Here is a 17,784-nt window from a genome sequence, read left to right on the forward strand (position 1 = left end):
AACTCCTTTCTTAGAGTAGCAGCATCTTTTGACATTTCAAAGATTTCACAGCATTTCATGCTTCCACTGCTTCTTTCATGGGTCATAAGAACTTAGTTTTTTTGGAAATATAGAGATTCTTTGGTATTTGTCTTTTGATGAGATTTCTGGCATATTCTGTATCAGCATGTCAAAAAACGATGACAACGGTGACAAAAATATTGATCAAAGGTCAGGTTGAGGGATTTTATTCTGAAAAGTCACCTCAGAGTTTAAAAAATGCATGAAACTGTAAAACTTCAGAGTTAAGAAATTGTGTTATTTAATGAGTTTGATGAGTTGACCACACAAGCACCAGGCTAGTTACTTACTTTTTAAGCCCATTGTCCAAACACTGGCTATGATTGAAGTTAAGAATTCTTTGGGTTACAAATATTTTGAGAATAATTAGCCCTGGTGACCAATTTTTAATGAAACTGTATGCTTTAAATCTCTTGTGGCATGTGAATGTTTAATTTAATTAAATGGGGATAGCTGAGAGATAGGGAAAATGAATTTGATAATTATTTTTGAAAGTATGGCCATATCATTTGTACATTCAAACAATTTTGTTTTATATAATCAGGATATATGACCTATGGATTTGTCCCTTCCATTGTCACCAATATTTCCTCACACATTCTCATATCCTGCTGGACTCCATGTGGGAGTTATCTCCCTTGACTTCACTCCCGACTTCCTTTCAGGAAAAAGAAAAGAAATATATGCTTCCGCTGGACAACCTGAAACTGCGCGATGTCGACGGGGGGATATTCTCCCGCCACCCCACATTCGCTCTTTTCAATACTGATGCTAGGTATATCATTTTAGATGGGCACCTTTTCTCACCATTTTGCCCTGAATATTGTCATGCTAAATTTAGCATGCAATTCTGCTGTAGACTTTAGCTGTTCTAATCATGCCCTCGTAACTTTTCATACTCTCTACTTGTGTAAGTGTTGTAATAACTCCGTACTAGTTGCATGATTGGTATAAACCTGTTAGAGCATGTTACTGTGGATTGGTGGATAAGCAACTAGTTTGTTCATCATTCTATGAAAGATAGATACAGACACAGATTGCCCCTGTCTCATTTTAGAACTAGCCTTATTCTGAAAATTCTGAACCAGTTTGATATTTAAACATTGGTACTTTGGGCCAAGGTCAAGGTCATTAAGGCTTTGAAAAAGTGAAAACATCTGATGACCATTTTCATGATTTTAAAGCAAATAGCACGTCATTCATTTATTCTCTAAGTGAAAAATCGTTACTCTTGACACACTTGCTTAATGAAATAAAATTAAAATAATATTTATCTTTCATATGGTAGAAATGCTGGTTGTTGTTGAATGTATATAAATGTATATTTCTTTAGCATCCTTGTGCTTTCCTTTACACAAAATGAGGGAAACAACCTGCATTGCATGAGCAAATCTTCCATCATTGACTTGAGGAATTGAATTCAATATAAAAAACTTGAAGAAACGTAAAATTTATTGTAACTATGTTTACTCTGTTAATGTGTTTTAATCATCTGTTCCTTCAAATTTGGAATCTGCTTTGGTCAAACAGACTTACCGTCAGGAATCTGACCATGAGCAAAGTTTGACCTTGATATCCAATCTTATTTGATGTAATGAACAGTTGTTCAAACTGTTAGACCTTCAATTTCAAATAGTGTTTGGTTTTGATTATTCAGGTACTGTTTTTCTTCATGTTGTCTTTGAATTCATTCCGAGGCTTCTTCATCCCCCAGCTTTTTGTGTTGGTTTACTTCCTGTTCTGGTGCACTTTGGGAGATGTCAGCATGACAGCCATGTTGTGACATCACATGCTTGTATTTTAGGAGAAAGATAAGAAGTATATGTTAAACCTGGACAATTTGAAGATTCGAGACCTTGAGGCAGGATTTATATCCAAGAAATTTCCTTTTGCCCTCTTCAATCCTGATTCCAGGTAGAACGCTTCTTCTGATAACATACAGATGTTTAGATCTAGAACTGGTTGGTCTCGTTTGTTCGGGAACAGTTTACAAAAATGCACATACATTTGTGCTTGTTCTTGGTGCAAATGACATTTAGTGAGCTTGAATTATACGAAAATATGAACATGTGGATTTGTATGATGATAACTTCCAGTTCATATAATTATGTGAACTGGGAAATAATTCAGTTTTGCAGTTCATAGGAAAACAGTGAAAGACGTGACCTTGTTCAATGGTTCTCAGAAGATTTTACTTGGGACACCTGATATGAGAACATTTTCTGGATTTTATTACTGTTTCAGTTGTGTTCTTTGATATAAGTGCCAAATTTGGATCAATAGGTTTTCACGGTTTCAATGTAATTGCTCCAAATGTCTTCATTATTGGAAATGCCTAGCGCATGTCTTTGAAAACTGATGCACAGTCTGCATGAGCATTTTTATTAAACTGTTCGCTTATAAAACGTATGTCTGTGAGCTTGAGTGTTGTTGATGTTGTTTTCAAACACTTATTTTGTTGTTTCGTAACTTCATTGTACAGGAACGAGAAAAGCGCTACATGCTGCCCCTTGATGGGCTAAGGTTGCGAGATATTGAAGGGGGCTTTCTCTCACACAAACATATGTTTGCATTGTTTAACCCTGAGACCAGGTAGGTATATGGATGCCTGTAACCATAGTAACCAGAAAAGCAAATGGCTTTGTGGCACTCACTGTAAGTGTGGACTATGCTTTGGTTCGTGCTGACAATATCTCACTTCTCTCTTGGCATCAGATCTGAGTTTTACCTTTCTACATGGCATTTTTATTGCCTTGTTTTTTTTAATCACAAAAAAATAATTCATCCATCAACATACAGGGTGACCCCCAACAAAATAGCGACTACCTTTAGAAAACAGATGTTTCTCTTGAGGCCCCAGCAAAACTTTTTGAAACCTAAACAAGAAAAAAAAGAAGCAACTGTTACCTATTACCAATTTCGTGACAGGTCTGTGAGAAAGTGCATTCATGGTCAGTGTTTCAGACATAAAGGAAACTGGGACTTGTTTGACTAACCAGTATTAATTCAGTGATTAAGATTTGGTTAAAACTGAGAATATATGAGTTAGTATGCCAACAAATGTATTTTGGAGTGAGATTTCAGTGCTCTGCAGAATTTTGGGGCCCAGGACTCCATGTGAAAAAATTATCATAGCACTGAGGTGATTGTAACTTCCATACTTTTTACATGGACCTATGTTGTAACGCTGTGAAAGCTTTGTCAGATGGGGCCCTGCAAATTTAATGTTAACAAATATGTCATCTTGTTTCTGTGTGAACTCTTCCAGAAAGTAACAGTTATTATTCTTTGAATTCTTATATAGATCTGATGTTTTTATCATTTTAACACTTGAGCAATAGTTATGCAAATGATTAGTGAACCCAGGCTGTGTCATAGACCCACACTTGTCTCAAATATGGTCATGAAGATTGGTTCAACTAAAACTTGATGCCCAAAGACACATTGCAGTTTCTGGTTTTCTTTTGCTGTGGTTCATGAGGGACTAAAACATTGAGACTTCATGTTGTAGTCATCTGTTTAGAGCCATGTGTAACCTACTCTGACTATCAGTCACTCAGACAGGCACGTTGTTACATCTTTCACTAATTGTAACCATGGTAACCTTGGCATTATCGTTGATTAGTCACATCTGGCTAGATACAGAATATATGAAGTAGAGTAGTGTTGTCATCATGCATTTCTGCATTGAGTTTGTTGTAGTGTAGTTCTGTTCTGTTTGATTTGTCTGTTTTGTGCTCATTTATTTGATCATGTAACATCTGCTTGACAATTTCACAATAGTTTGATCATAAAACAGTTGTTTGTTATTTAAACGGCTATTTGATCATGAACATCAATTCAATGATCTCACTTAAAATTGATCATCTAACAGCTGTTTTGTTAATGCTTTGCAGTGTATGTACTGTTTGATCATTTTACAGCTCTTTTGATCATGTAACCACTGTTTGGCCATGTAACACTTTTGATCATTTCAGTGCTGTTTGATCATATAACAGTATATGCTCGTAACATCTGCTGAGGATGACACTTATGATGACTGTCATGGTCACTAGTTAATGATAAATGGTAAAACTTCATTTCTGGAACAGGATAAATAGTACCCTGATAAACTACCTCCAGGTAGTATAACCAATGCTTTCAGTAAGTGACCATCTCAGGATACACTGATGTATCCAGTACATTCTAAATGTGTGTCAAGAAAGATCAAAAGACATATTGTTACTGCCATCCTAATTCTTTGGTTGGTTGAGCTTTGGCTAGTGGTGCTTCATCTAGAGCATGTACCAGTTATGTTTTGTCAGTACTGCTGGATAATACTGTAACAGTTCAGTTACAATTTAGACGTAGTTCTCAACATTATTGTTGCAGTAGTCAAGGCAAGAGTAGTTTTACCTCTGTTGCAAATACAGTTTCTTTGGTATTGATAACTGCCATTGCCTTTCCACAGTGTCGATTTGCCAGTTTCATTTGGCATCAGTTGGCATATGACATTAACACTGAATCCACTCTTTCCAAGGGTTTTTAGTTTACTGAGGCTGTTCCAAGTACAGGCATAATGAAATGTTTCTATTTTATGGAATTGACCATGGCTCTTGATTTCAATATAATTTCAAAAGCATTAATAATGGGAACATCTTCAACGCCGTCTGTGGGCAAGGGTATAGGAATTGTGTTATTCACAACCATACACCTTGCTGAGTGCCATTTGTTCCAGGAACCTATGACTATGAGTTTAAATCCCACATTCTTACTCGTTAGGTTTCATAAGTTGTCAGCACCAAAACCATGCCTCTGGCCTTCATCAAAATGATAAGCATCCACCGTCTACATCACATGGGTCTTTATTCTCATATCAAGGGGCAGTTGGATAGCCTACTGGTTAAAGCATTTGCATATCATGCCGAAGACATAGTTTTGGGTACACAAATCAGTATGTGTGAAGCCCATTTCTGCTGTTTCTTCTGTGATATTGCTGGAAGTTTTCTAAAAACATCGTGAAACAAAACTCACACTTTACATCCATATTAGTATGTGATTGACAAGCTATCGTAAGAGATGTTCAGTAAAATTCGTCCATCATAAAATTCAAAATGGCTTTGTGGGTAGAATCAAATGTGACATGCAAAGTTTGAAGTTTGTTGAATTAAATGCCAGTATAAAAAGTTTGAAACAAACTAGTCCATCAGATAAAAATGTTTGAAAAAGAGGTTGTTACTACAGTGTTTGTGTTCTGTCATGTTCATCAGTTGTGTTCATCATATAACCACATTGTTTCTGCTCTGTTTGCGATTATATTTGCTAGATGGTCATCGCTATTATTTTTTGACAAGCTTATTTTTCAGTGTCATGTTTGTAATCATTAAAGATAATTCAACTGACGCTGTTTTGACTTGAATAATCTGATATGAGTTTAATTTGTAATAGCCTCATTTTTCTGAGACAATATCATGTTAGATGAAAGTGAATGAAAGAGAGAAATATTCTTAGGTTAAATATACTGGGTGTGTGTTTGAAGTATAACATTTCTGTTCTATGTTTGAAAAATGTTCAACAAAGTCGCTGTATGTTTGACAGGTTAAAAACTTTAAGAAACTTGGAACATTTTGAGTATTCAGTGATCCCTGTCTTATTTATATGAACATTAAATAATATATTTTGATGTAAAGTAGATTACTTTTGTCTGTCATACCATGAATTTATTGTTTGAAAGCTAAATTGAGTAAGAATATTCATATTTTATCTGTTGATATTAATAAATGTAATTGTTTGAAGGATGTAACAGGGGAGGTAACTCTGAGTGTGTGATCTTGCAGGAATGTCTACAAGGATTACAAGCAGCTTGAATTGTCTGCTGAGAACCAGGAGGACATCGACTCATGGAAGGCGTCATTTCTACGAGCTGGAGTTTACCCAGAGAGACAGTCAGAGGAAGGGTCTACTTCGGTTAGTTGTGACACATTCTGGCGCAGCGATGGCTGAGGATTGCCAGTTTAATTTGCATATAAGGGATGGTTAATGATTTATGGCTTTGGGGCTGAGGTGGTGGGTGGTCGGCTTGGAATGTTGTTTTGGGTTGGATTGTGTGTGTTATGGGAGGGTCAGCAATTTTGTACATAATATTATAAAGTTATGCTTACACATTATGAGTGAGTGAGTTTAGTTTTACGCTGCACTCAGCAATATTGCAGCCGAATTGCAGTGGCGTGTAAATAATCGAGTCTGGACTAGACAATCCACTGATCAACATCAGGAGCATCGATCTGTGGGAATCAATGACATGTGTCAAGCAAGTCAGTGAGCCTGAACACCCGATCCTGTTAGTCGCCTCTTATGACAAGCATAGTCGCCTTTTATGGAAAGCCTGGGTTGCTGAAGGCCTATTCTACCCCGGAACCTTCACGGGTGCTTACAAATTATGAGGTGATTGGTGGTGTATCATTGATTTTGTACATGACATGCTGGGAGGCACTTAATTTGTACAAAAATTTTAAGGGTGGGCAAGGGGGACCACTTACTAGACTGAAATAATCGCATCTTGATAGGGTTCTGAAGATTTTTGTAGCCTTTATTATGAGGATCATTATGATTCAGATATTCAACAAGGTTAGATTTTTTTATTTCATTGGCTGTACTTAGATGATTTTCCAGTTACCAAAAGACAGTAGCTACAGTCTGCAATGAAAGAGACTCATAGTAAACTATGTATAAAATGAATGCAATTATAATGAAAAGACAGATATAATGAACTGGTATTCTGGAGGGTGAAGACTATTTTTATGGATATACAACTTCTTTATCTCTCTTGTATGATCGATGTTTCATCAAAGATTCTAATGTGGTCAAGCAAGTGTTGACAGTGTAACTGTGTTGTCTGTCCATAAAAGTAGTCCTCATCCTTCATCTACCTAATTTGTAGAATGCCAATCAAAGACCTCATAGGATCCTGGACACTTGCTATATGTTTTAGTTAAAATACTTATTGGGCGTGGATAGCCTTGTGGTTAAAGCATTCGCTAGTCGTGCTGAAGACCCAGGTTCTATTCCCCACATGGATCCAATGTGTGAAGCCTGGCGTCCCCAGCCTTGATATTGCTGGAGTATAGTTAAAAGCGGCATCAAAGCCTACTGACACACTCACTCAGAATGCTTGAGTAACAAACTTGCAGCTATGAAGAGCTAAAATTGGTGGTTTATTTGATTTTCCTGTGTTCAGCACGCTGTATACTGACACTGTGTTTCCGTTTGTGCAGAGCAAGGATGATATTGGTTCCATGGACCCCCAGCTGGAGCGCCAGGTGGAGACAATCCGGAATCTGGTTGATTCCTATATGAAGATCATCAACAAGACTCAGAGAGATCTGGTACCAAAGACAATAATGCACATGATCATCAACAACGTGAGTGACATCCAGTGGTGTGGAAACATTTTGAAAGATGTTACTTGTTGCTAACTTGCCTGGTTTCAAACAGGCACACAGTGACAGACAGGCACATACAGAGACAGACAGACAGACACACACATACACACAGGCACACAGATGGACAAGACAGTCCCACAGACAGACACATGCACATAAATATTGTGATCTGTGTGATTCCCAAATTATAATATGTAGTAATTACAAAAAGTGATTTAATGATAAATTATAAAATGTAAACACAGACTCAATGTTTTGCGATGCCAATTAAATCTGTCATTTCCCATCTGATCAAAGCAACTGTTGAAATTTGACTCCTATTTATGTTGATGTACGTGTACGTGTCTTGTCGTTAATCAGTCATGGAGGTTGTGTGTATAAGAAAGCCATTTTAGTGCTTGAAATATTGTAACTAGGTGTTATATAAACAAAGTATAGTAGTCTCAGTGCTTCATTCTTAAGCACATGATGATCTGGTGTAGAATTGTTCTTCAGTAGCCCATTCTTGTCGTAAGACTAAGTGGACCGGATGGTCATGCTCACTGACTTGGTTGACACATGTCATCAGTTCCCAGTTACATAGACCAATGCTCATACTGTTGATGCTCCAGACTTTCATCATTTACAAACTGCCGACTGGGTGGTGTAAAACTATAGTAGTTTGCACAAGTGGCCTGACCAGAGGTGGTGTGGTATAAGAGTTATTCCCCTTTTATCATAGATCAGAAATCCATATTCATGATAATAGATATTTATTTTAGTATATTTCTTTAGTAAATAATTTAAACAACTTTATTTACAATCTTAAGACTGATTTATTGATATGTTTGCATTGTGAATCAAAACTCAGGCTGTGTATTGGTATAGACAAATTATTTAATCTTGGTCTGAAATTTACTGATGCTTTGTGTTTTCAGTTGAAAGAGTTCATCAACACAGATCTTCTGGCTCATCTGTACTCATCTGGAGACCAGGTAAACGGATAGCTAAATTCCGCCCATTTTTAGGTTTACAAGATGGGGTAGCCCAGTAGTTATAGCATCACAGTGATGATTCAGGCTCAGATCTCCATATGTACACAGTTTGTGAAACTCAGTGACAAATTTCATGTTAGTGTACTTGAGACATGGGTGTTCTCGCTATCTAAGGGGTGACAGTTCACTGTGAAGAGTTGTTTCCCTTGACATAAAGAATAGGTCTTCAGCAACCCATCCTTGCCATAAAAGGTGACTGTGCTTGTCGTAAGAGGCGACTAACAGGATGGGGTGGTCGGAATCGCTGACTTGGCTGACCAAGTTGCGCAGGTCGATGCTCATGTTGTTGATCACTGGATCGTCTGGTCCAAACTTGATTATTTACAGACCACTGCCATATAGCGGTGTAAAACTAAACTCACTCACTTTGAGTGTTAGCACTGTTGTGTCTGTAGGTTTGCCAGTGATCACATGCATTCATGGCTTCCACCATGGTGGTGAAACTTCTGACATCAGCTTTACGTTGTCTCCAGCTTATGGTTGTCTTAAGGTGAAGGGATGGTGGGCTAGCCCAATGGTTAAAGCTTCTGCTCCTCACGCTGATGATCTGGATTTGATTCCCCATATGAGTACAACAATTGAACTCACTCAAATTGAAAGTTTGTTCCCTATGTATTATTGGTTTGTCCACCATGTCCACATGTGTCAACTTCTGTCAAGGCTGAGATAACTAGAAAGGTTCATGGTGGTATTTTCAACTTAATCACAGAAGTGTCTGACTGACGTTTGAATAATAGTTATTATGGATCTAGAAATCTGTTTTGAAACTGTTGTGTATTGAAAGTTCCAAAACCAGTCTGTTATTGTCATCCTGTAGTCGTCACTGATGGAGGAATCTCCCGAGGAGGCACAGCGAAGAGATGAGATGCTGAGAATGTACCATGCAACAAAAGAGGCTCTCAACATCATCGGTGATGTCTCCACGTGCACCACGTACACCCCAACACCACCCCCAGTGGACAACGACTGGCTCAAGGCTGAGCCTAACGCTGGTGGAGGAGGCTCTGGAGGAGGCGGCATGCCGTTTAATGGGTGAGTTTACAGACAGAACTCCCACCAGGCCCTCTGGGCTCTGTGTCTTGATCCACAAATCATTAATCGCCTTACAAACTGTCATATCTCTATAGTTTATCTTAGGCTAGTGAATGTCGTAGCACTATCAATGCCTAGTAGATGCAGACAATATTGAGTTTCATGCTTTCATTAGGATGCGACTTGGTATCTCCATCTGTTGTCTTGTGTATGGTTTGAATGTAGGACAAGGAATCACAGTCCTAAGTTCAAATTGTCTTCTTTGATAGAACACCTTAGAAAAGAAAAATGGGAACTGATTCTTACTTTATGACTATCAATTGAAGCAAGAGTAACATAGCTATGGTATTGAACAATGTTCATTGTAAACTTGTTTTACATTGTTTCCCTATCATAATTAGACAATGTGAACATGCAGAAAAGATTAGGTCACCATTCTGTTGAAGTGATTATGTTTCCTTTTAAATCAACAGCCTATGTAGGATTGAATTTGAGAAAATAATGGGGCAAAATATTTTAAGTGTTACCACATAAGTTCTGGTATCTGTGTGCTGAAATCAAAGCACAAATTTTGGTATGAAAGAGTTATACTTTTCTCAAAACTTTCTCTCAAGTCATATTTCTAGTAAGTGTCCTGTTTTCTTGAAATTTGAAACATACTTTAATAGTCAAATCCACTGATTTTAAATGTGTAAAATGCCGTATGTTAGTATAATGCTCAGTATATTTGATCATTAACCACATGTGATATATATGGTATCACCTAAGGCTAGTGACTGTTCAAAATTGCCTCCATTCTCCTAGCAGATAATGGGTACCTGGTGGGATAGTTATGTGACTATAACCTTCTAGCACCTAACAGGCAGCTTGGGTTATACAGAGTAATAATATGCTGTGCTTTGATTACTAGCTCTATAGGCATGCCTAATGTGGAGTTTGGTGCCATATAAATGGACACATTATTATTATTATTATTAGATCATTATGACCTTTTGAAACCTAATGCACATTTACATTTGAATTATTTCTACTGTTTGATTTTGTTAATTATCAATGTTTTGTTGGCTTTTCATTTCCCCATGTTGTTATGTTCTGTATAATGTTTCTATTCCTAATTTAATAATTCAGTTGCTTGCTTTCCCCGCATTTCCTGTGCACTCCAAATTCCAAAAGGAAAGGTTTTGAATTCTGTTGTCACAGTTCACTATGAAAGTCAAAGAATCCTATTTAACTTTTAATTTAAATTTTGATGATTAAAATTATATGACATGAATAAACATCTTGGACACAAAATGGGATACCAAAAAATCTTAAATTCACTGCAGTCTAGTGTTTCCTCTGTTTTGTTTTTTTCATTTGTTTTATTACTTTTTTTGTTTATTTATTTTCATGTCACCTGTTTTCTCTCTCTGGTTTTCTTTCATGAGAAATGTCAATAGTTTCATTTCTCTTCATTTTATTATCTTTATTTATCACCTACTTTGTCGGTCAGTCCTTGCATCACGTTTTCTTCTCTCCTTCCTTCCATAACTCTTGTCACTTCCAATCTAATGCTTGCACCGTCTCTCCATTGTCCTGCTATTTCCCTTGCAGTCGACCACCGTCTCCCGCCAGAAACCGACCACCTCCCCCAGTCCCTAACCGCCCAGGCGAATCTGGCGGCCTCCCACAGCCGCTAATGCCCATGAGGTCTGGGCCATCCATTCCGTCTCGCCCTGCCCCCCAGGCTCCCAGTGCACCATCGATACCGGCGTAAGTACGACACTTGGCTGGGTGATGCACAGTTATAGGGGCATCGTATGTTTATTGAGGAGACAGGGAGGCATATTGAAAACAGGTTCTGTGATAAGGACAAGGTGCCTGTTGACATCTGGCTGTTTTCAGTGAAGCAATTACTAGAACTTGATGAACTTGACTGTCTGTCAGGAAGCTACAATCTACATCTTTACAAGATGTTGAATTATTCATAAGCTAATTATTTTTTAAAAATTGCTAGAAGACAGAGTTCTGAAAAAGACAAACACAAATTTCCATCTGCGCTTGAAGTTTATCTGCTGATGTCACTCAAAATATTTTGAAATATTCATTTGAACACCCCTACATAATTTAACTCCCTTGGTTTGAAGTCAGGGAAATAACGCATTCACACTTCTGGGTTTCTAACTGAAAAAATTCCTTCTAGTTACCTTCTTTTGCTTTAGTGTAAACACTGATCTTGTGGGTATGTTAATTAAATATGGAATCTAAACATGGTTGAGTCTGTCACTTCATATGCAAACGATGCCTCTTCTGATCTCACTCATCATTCCCGCAGTGATAGCCTTGTCAGGTAAGAGCTAGTTGTAGATACGTTCTTCATCACACGGAGCTATATAGCTGACAAAATACTTCAGAAGTTTGCCACCATCGCCAAGGAACTCAATGACTATTCCTCCGCCTGTGGCGCCTCGAGACTTATTGCCACCTCCTTTAGTGGCAACAAGGGCAGCACCATCGCCACCTCTCTCTCCTAAACGGCCAGCTCCGACCATTCCGTCGTAAGTCCGGCTCATGTATTTGGCTTCCCCTTGAACAAAAGGGAAACAGTTTTGACTTTGCAAGCTTGAAAGATTTTTGTGTTAAGGTAGACAAGAGTGTTCAGCTTCGAAAGTCCTGTACCATTACTCGCCTCTGAACTTAGTTTTCGAGACATTGCATCTATGTTTTGTCAGACTGGAATAAAAACTACTTGTGTTGACAATTCACTTTAATGTAGAAGGGCAAGCTGATTTGCATTAAGTGCAACAAGGCAGGTATCATAAGATATCATGACGAATTATGACAAATTATCATATGATGAATGAGTGAGTATGGTTTGATGCCACTTTTAGAAATATTCCAGCAATATCACAAGATACCAGAAATGGGCTTTACACATTGCACCCATGTTAGAAATTGAACCTGGTCTTTGACATGATGAGCCAAAGCTTTAACCTCTAGGCTGCCCTACTTCCCTTAACAAATGATGAACGAACACTGGTGGTCCTATGTTCTGAGCGTGTCCCTTCAAGTGATGTTGGTTGTTTTGAGAAAAGTGGCATAAAACCCCCCTCACTCACTATCATATGGGACCACTGCTTGGAGGTCGGACGTAGTTGATTGTCTTGGCATCAGAATGTTTTTAGATGATGCTTGTAATATCAATCACTGGTTTGTTTGAGGTTAGAATGCAGCATTTAACAAGTAAAAGTTCTGATGTGTTCTTTATGAAAGAAATGGTGGAAATTGTTGCCATCTAGTTTGAATTATCTCCCTTTGGTCACTACAGAAAAGGCCAACTGCCAGTGTGAGATATGTTGTAGCTTGAATATTGCTGACAACAGAGTTAATCCTGACTGATTAAATTTGAATCTCTAAGAATAATGATGATTATGAAAACCAAACCTTATGGTTGGTATCAGTGTAATTAATCTTGTTCCTATTTGTTTTCTTCAGACGCCCAGGAGGTAATTCTCAAGGGAGTGTCCGAGGTGCCCCCAAGATCCCTGGTCGCCCCACAATACCAGCTAGACCTCAGTAGACCTGTGATGAGTAGACAGATAGACCGATGGACACCGCAATAGGCAGTAGACCATAGTGATTATGCAAATGTACTGTAGGGACAAAACCAGAAGGGTTTTCATATGTAAATAACTCGCTACCATTATTTGTGATGCAATTTCGTCTGGGTGAAGAAAACAATGTCAAAACATAGTTGAGGACATTTTTTACCAGTTTTTTTACATGTCACCCAGCTGTCTTTTCAGTCAGATTAAGTTGAATGTGTTCATAGTGTATATTTATTGTATGTAACTGAAACATAGTTTGTAGAGAAAGACAAATATTGGTTTCAACTCTGTGAAATACATAAAAATACATATGAATTGCATTTTGATAATGCATGTGATCGTCTAGAAGAGAATGTAGGATATTGATGGTTTGAAGATTTGTTTCTCTTTGATATGAATAATCTGGTCTTTCTCACCCATGTTAATGAGCTGATCCAACATAGTTGTCTACAGACAGATTAAGGTTGAAAAAACATGTCACCGTTCTTACAATCATTACATGTTGTGCAACATCTTTCACAAGTACAGTCAACAAATATGCATAAATTTAGATTAGATGGTTAGTGAAGAAGTTTAAGAACATATTAAGATACCTGTATCTGTAGGCACTAGGAAGTTATTTATTGAAAATGTAAGCCAAGGTCCATGCATGATTTAGGTCAGGGTCATTGGCAGGATTTAGTTCAAGGTCATTGATACAACCTTAGTGAAGATCATTGCCATGGTCAAGGTAAAGGTCATTGCCATAGTATGAGTCACGGCCATTGACATTATCTGGACCAGGCTCACCTTTTGCAAGGCCATTTTTTGTGTAACAGTTGAATGAAGTATTTAATGTCTTGCGTGATGCTAAATAAAGGTCATATGAGTATAATTCACCTCAGTTACATTTCATGATTCGATGTCAATGGTGTTTATATTCTTTGAATGTGTTTGCTTGGCGTAATGCAAGACAGTAGACATATATGTATACGTTGTTTGTACTGTTGACTCTGTTACCATGGTTATTCAAAACTTGTTTGTACATTCTGTATGTGTTGTATATTTTGCATATTTGCACACCGTCGTGACGTAGAGATATGTACAGTACTTGTCATCCAGTATGGAATTGTTGTCTGTTGCAAATAGATGAAAGTTTATCGTCAGTGTGATGAAGATCGCCATGTCATTTTGCATCAGCCAACAGGATATTTTTGATTCAAAGAACAAAGGTTAATTTTTTGTTAGATGTATGCATATATCCTAGATTAAACAGATCATGACTTCAATTCCCCGTCAGATCATAATCATTCTACTGTATTTATGCTATGTCGAACTGTAACTGCTTTATGACTCTTTCATATACTCTTTCTGTATACCGCTTCTGTTTTGTTAGCTTTTAATATTATGCTTTGATAGTATTTATCTGATGCATGTTTTGAAAGGATTTCATTGATTCAGTGTAAATATCAGTCATTAAAAGCATAATTCATTTATTCTTCCAGGGATACTGATCACTTTGAAAATCATGTTAATTCTCATTCATCTAATCTTATTTTCTGCTTATTGCTTTTTACTGAACTTAGGCACAGTTATCTCCCTTGAACTTTGAATATCTGCCGAAGGATCATTTATTGTAGGTGGGTTGGTGAGTGTAAAATTGGTTCAGAAAAAATATCACAATAAATCACACACAATTACCATATTTAGCATCTTGCTCCCGTAGCCACACCTTCGTCATTAACCAACAAGAAATTGTAATATGTGCTGCAAAGTAAAACCCTTATTAAAAACATTAATGTAATATGTTATTGGTTTTTAACTGAAAACATCAAAAGAAAATTATTATTGCCTTGTAACTATTTTCAAAAAAGTTTTTGTTTTATATTTTATTTATTCATCACTGCTCGTTGCTGGAAAACTTTTGTTACAGTAAAAAATACATTCTTAGCTTGTAAGAACCCAGAATGCTTATGATGGATTATTGCCAGGGTAACTGCTATTTCCTTGGAGTAAGACTTGATACTGGCATCTGGTGTGACTATTTTTGTGTAAGGGTTCAGCTTGAAGAAGGTGGGAATAGGTTTGAATTTTGTCAAATGTATCAGGATTCCGACATGGATCAGTTGACAGATTAAGAAATGTATGTAATTGTGACATATGTAAGATAAGATGTTCCTTTTCTGGAAATAAGAGACAATATTTATTTTGCATTAAACTATGAGGATTTCTTCACCATTGAGACCATTACATCGTCAAGTTTGGTGGTTTGAAGGCATATCATTGTTGTAACAGAGAAAGCCGAAGGTGTGTTGTCATAACATCATAATGATTACTTCATGCTTGGTGTGACAGTACTGGAAGTATTGTCATACCAATGATAGAAATATTACTAGTGCTTCACATAGAAGCTGTAGGAAAGTATCTTCTCCACATGGCAGTTTAGTACATGAAAACATTGATTTCATTTCATGAAAATCCAACTGACATTAATTAACAGCTTTGCATTAAGCTGTCAACAGAAAGGGAACTTTTAACATGGTTGTCTGCTATAAATAGAATTTTATAGGTCACTGTGTAAAATTATTTGACCACTTGCTCATGTGTTCATTGCAGTAGATGTTTTGCAGGAAATCAAACTTCTTTATGGAAAAGTACTCTTGTATGGGCATAAATTGTTGGGTCTTTTATCAGATTCCTAAAAAATATAACCACAAAAGGGGGAAAACCCCAGATAGGTGAGAACTTGAAGTCTTGGTGTGTGATGTAAAGAAATACAGCAGGTAAAGGAGATAAAAAGAAAAGTTTCAAAACCTGTTGTTATGATCATATCTGTATTTCAACAAGACGATAGGTGGTGGACAAAAACATCTGCAGACTGAAAAAGAATTGTGGGGAGGGGTTAGTATGTTACTGAACCTTTATCTAGATGTGTAGATATTGACTAAACCTGGTACAGACAAATGTATGATTAAGGAATATGTTTCTATTTTTGTGACTCCCTATCTTCTTTTTTTGTGTGCACAAAATGGTCGTGAAATATTTTATGTGTTTGCAATATTAATTATAAATATTATATATGAACAAGATAAAACAGTATTGGTATCTTGGAAAAATATTGGTCAGTGAAGTTATTTCAATTGTGCTAATTTATTAGTTTTGCAATATAATTTATTCCCTTGACGCTTAACACAAAGATTGTATTGTAAGTTTTTCAGTATTTTATCTACAACAATAGTTAAAATGAACTTATGGGACCTATATATAGTTTTATAGAGCTGAACTTTTATTTAGTAGTGAGGACGTGTGGATTTGATGATGCCATTGAGCTAGCTATATGGCTGAAGCCTTTGTTCATAGTGCCAAAGATTCAGGCAAGCTCGACATGGATACAAGGCTTGGTGTTCCCACTATGCTGCAATGTGGGCATTGAATCAGTTGGCCAAATTTATTCATTCAATTGGTAATTATTAAGGGAAATCACAAATTGATTGTTGATTACCATATTCATCTGTTAAGCGCCCAGAAATCAGCACCTACATGTTTTCAATATTAGATGATACGCTTTCGGTATTTGGTATTGTTGGATATAATTTTTGAAATATTGATATAATAATTTTTTAATGATTGTAATTGTTGATCTAAAATAAGTGACACTGTTCAAGTGTTTGATTCTGGGCACTTGTCACAGTGACTATAGCAGGGACTATAAAATGACAAGAATATTTTATAGTCTCTGATTATTGTAAACCAATTTGAGATATTTATTTATATGGAAATGGTGAAAGTCGTACTGAAACTGTGGAAGGGTACCAGGAGATTTTGAAAACATGAGACATCTGATAAAGTGCGAGCCATAGCCACCATGGAAGGGATCTGGAGATTCAGCAAAATGACAATAGCATTGCCAGAATATTTAGTTCTCCTTGTGGTCATCATGCTTGACCGGTGTCTGACCAGTGGCTGCAGCTGGATGATGATGGAGGTGGCATCTGACTGTACCGTTTATAGATTTGTCTGAATGTCAGAAGGTGTACAGAATGTTAATAAATATACTGCATTGGAACCTCATGTGGTTTGTCTTTTTCTGGTGATTACATTGTGGTGATCTGGAATATGATACCATATATCAAGCTCATGTGGTGTCTCTTCCTCTGGTGATTCTGTGGAGGTGGTCTGTAAATAATCCATGTCCAGTCTGGAACAGACAATCCAATGATCAACATCAAAAGTATTGTAACTGGAATATGATGTCAACCTCGCATGGTTGGTCTCTGGTGATTCCATGGCAGTGGTCTGTGAGTAATCCAGTCTGGATCAGACAATCCTGTTATCTAGATCATGAGCATCCCAACTGGAATATGATGACATGTCAGCCTGGTGTGGTCTGTCTTTCTCTGGTGATTCCAGGGAAGTACATTGGTGTCAGGACACCTGAGGTTGTTATAGGTGACAAAGTGGATTGAAGGGTCAGGTTTGATGTTGTAATTAATTACTTTTCATTAAATAGAGTATTGTTTATGGTGTCAATCACTGGATTGTATGGTCTGCTTATTTGTTTAATAGTTGTGTTATATGGGCTGTCTGTAAATAATCTGGTACAGTCCAGTGATCAATAGTATGAGCATCGATCCGGGCAATTGGGATAAGATTACGTGACCAAGTCAACAA

The 17,784-nt window shown here is 37.1% G+C and overlaps 1 protein-coding gene across 3 annotated transcripts in view; it reads left to right on the forward strand.

The window, feature by feature from the left end:
• LOC137273789 (dynamin-1-like) overlaps positions 1–17,179 on the forward strand; it is a 56,582-nt gene extending 39,403 nt beyond the window's left edge. The window contains exons 14-20 of one of the 3 annotated variants that reach the window (XM_067806648.1): positions 2,543–2,652; positions 5,877–6,006; positions 7,314–7,460; positions 8,399–8,455; positions 9,333–9,547; positions 11,141–11,299; positions 13,022–17,179. In XM_067806648.1, coding sequence (XP_067662749.1) covers positions 2,543–2,652; positions 5,877–6,006; positions 7,314–7,460; positions 8,399–8,455; positions 9,333–9,547; positions 11,141–11,299; positions 13,022–13,106 — 903 coding nt within the window. In that variant the 3' untranslated portion in view covers positions 13,107–17,179. Of the gene's footprint in view, positions 1–725; positions 836–1,864; positions 1,975–2,542; positions 2,653–5,876; positions 6,007–7,313; positions 7,461–8,398; positions 8,456–9,332; positions 9,548–11,140; positions 11,300–13,021 lie in introns of all 3 variants that reach the window. The other 2 variants (XM_067806645.1, XM_067806647.1) reach the window with 2 other exon arrangements.
• Positions 17,180–17,784: the final 605 nt, after the last annotated feature.

Source organism: Haliotis asinina, chromosome 2, assembly GCF_037392515.1.
Source record: "Haliotis asinina isolate JCU_RB_2024 chromosome 2, JCU_Hal_asi_v2, whole genome shotgun sequence".
NCBI lineage: Eukaryota > Metazoa > Mollusca > Gastropoda > Lepetellida > Haliotidae > Haliotis > Haliotis asinina.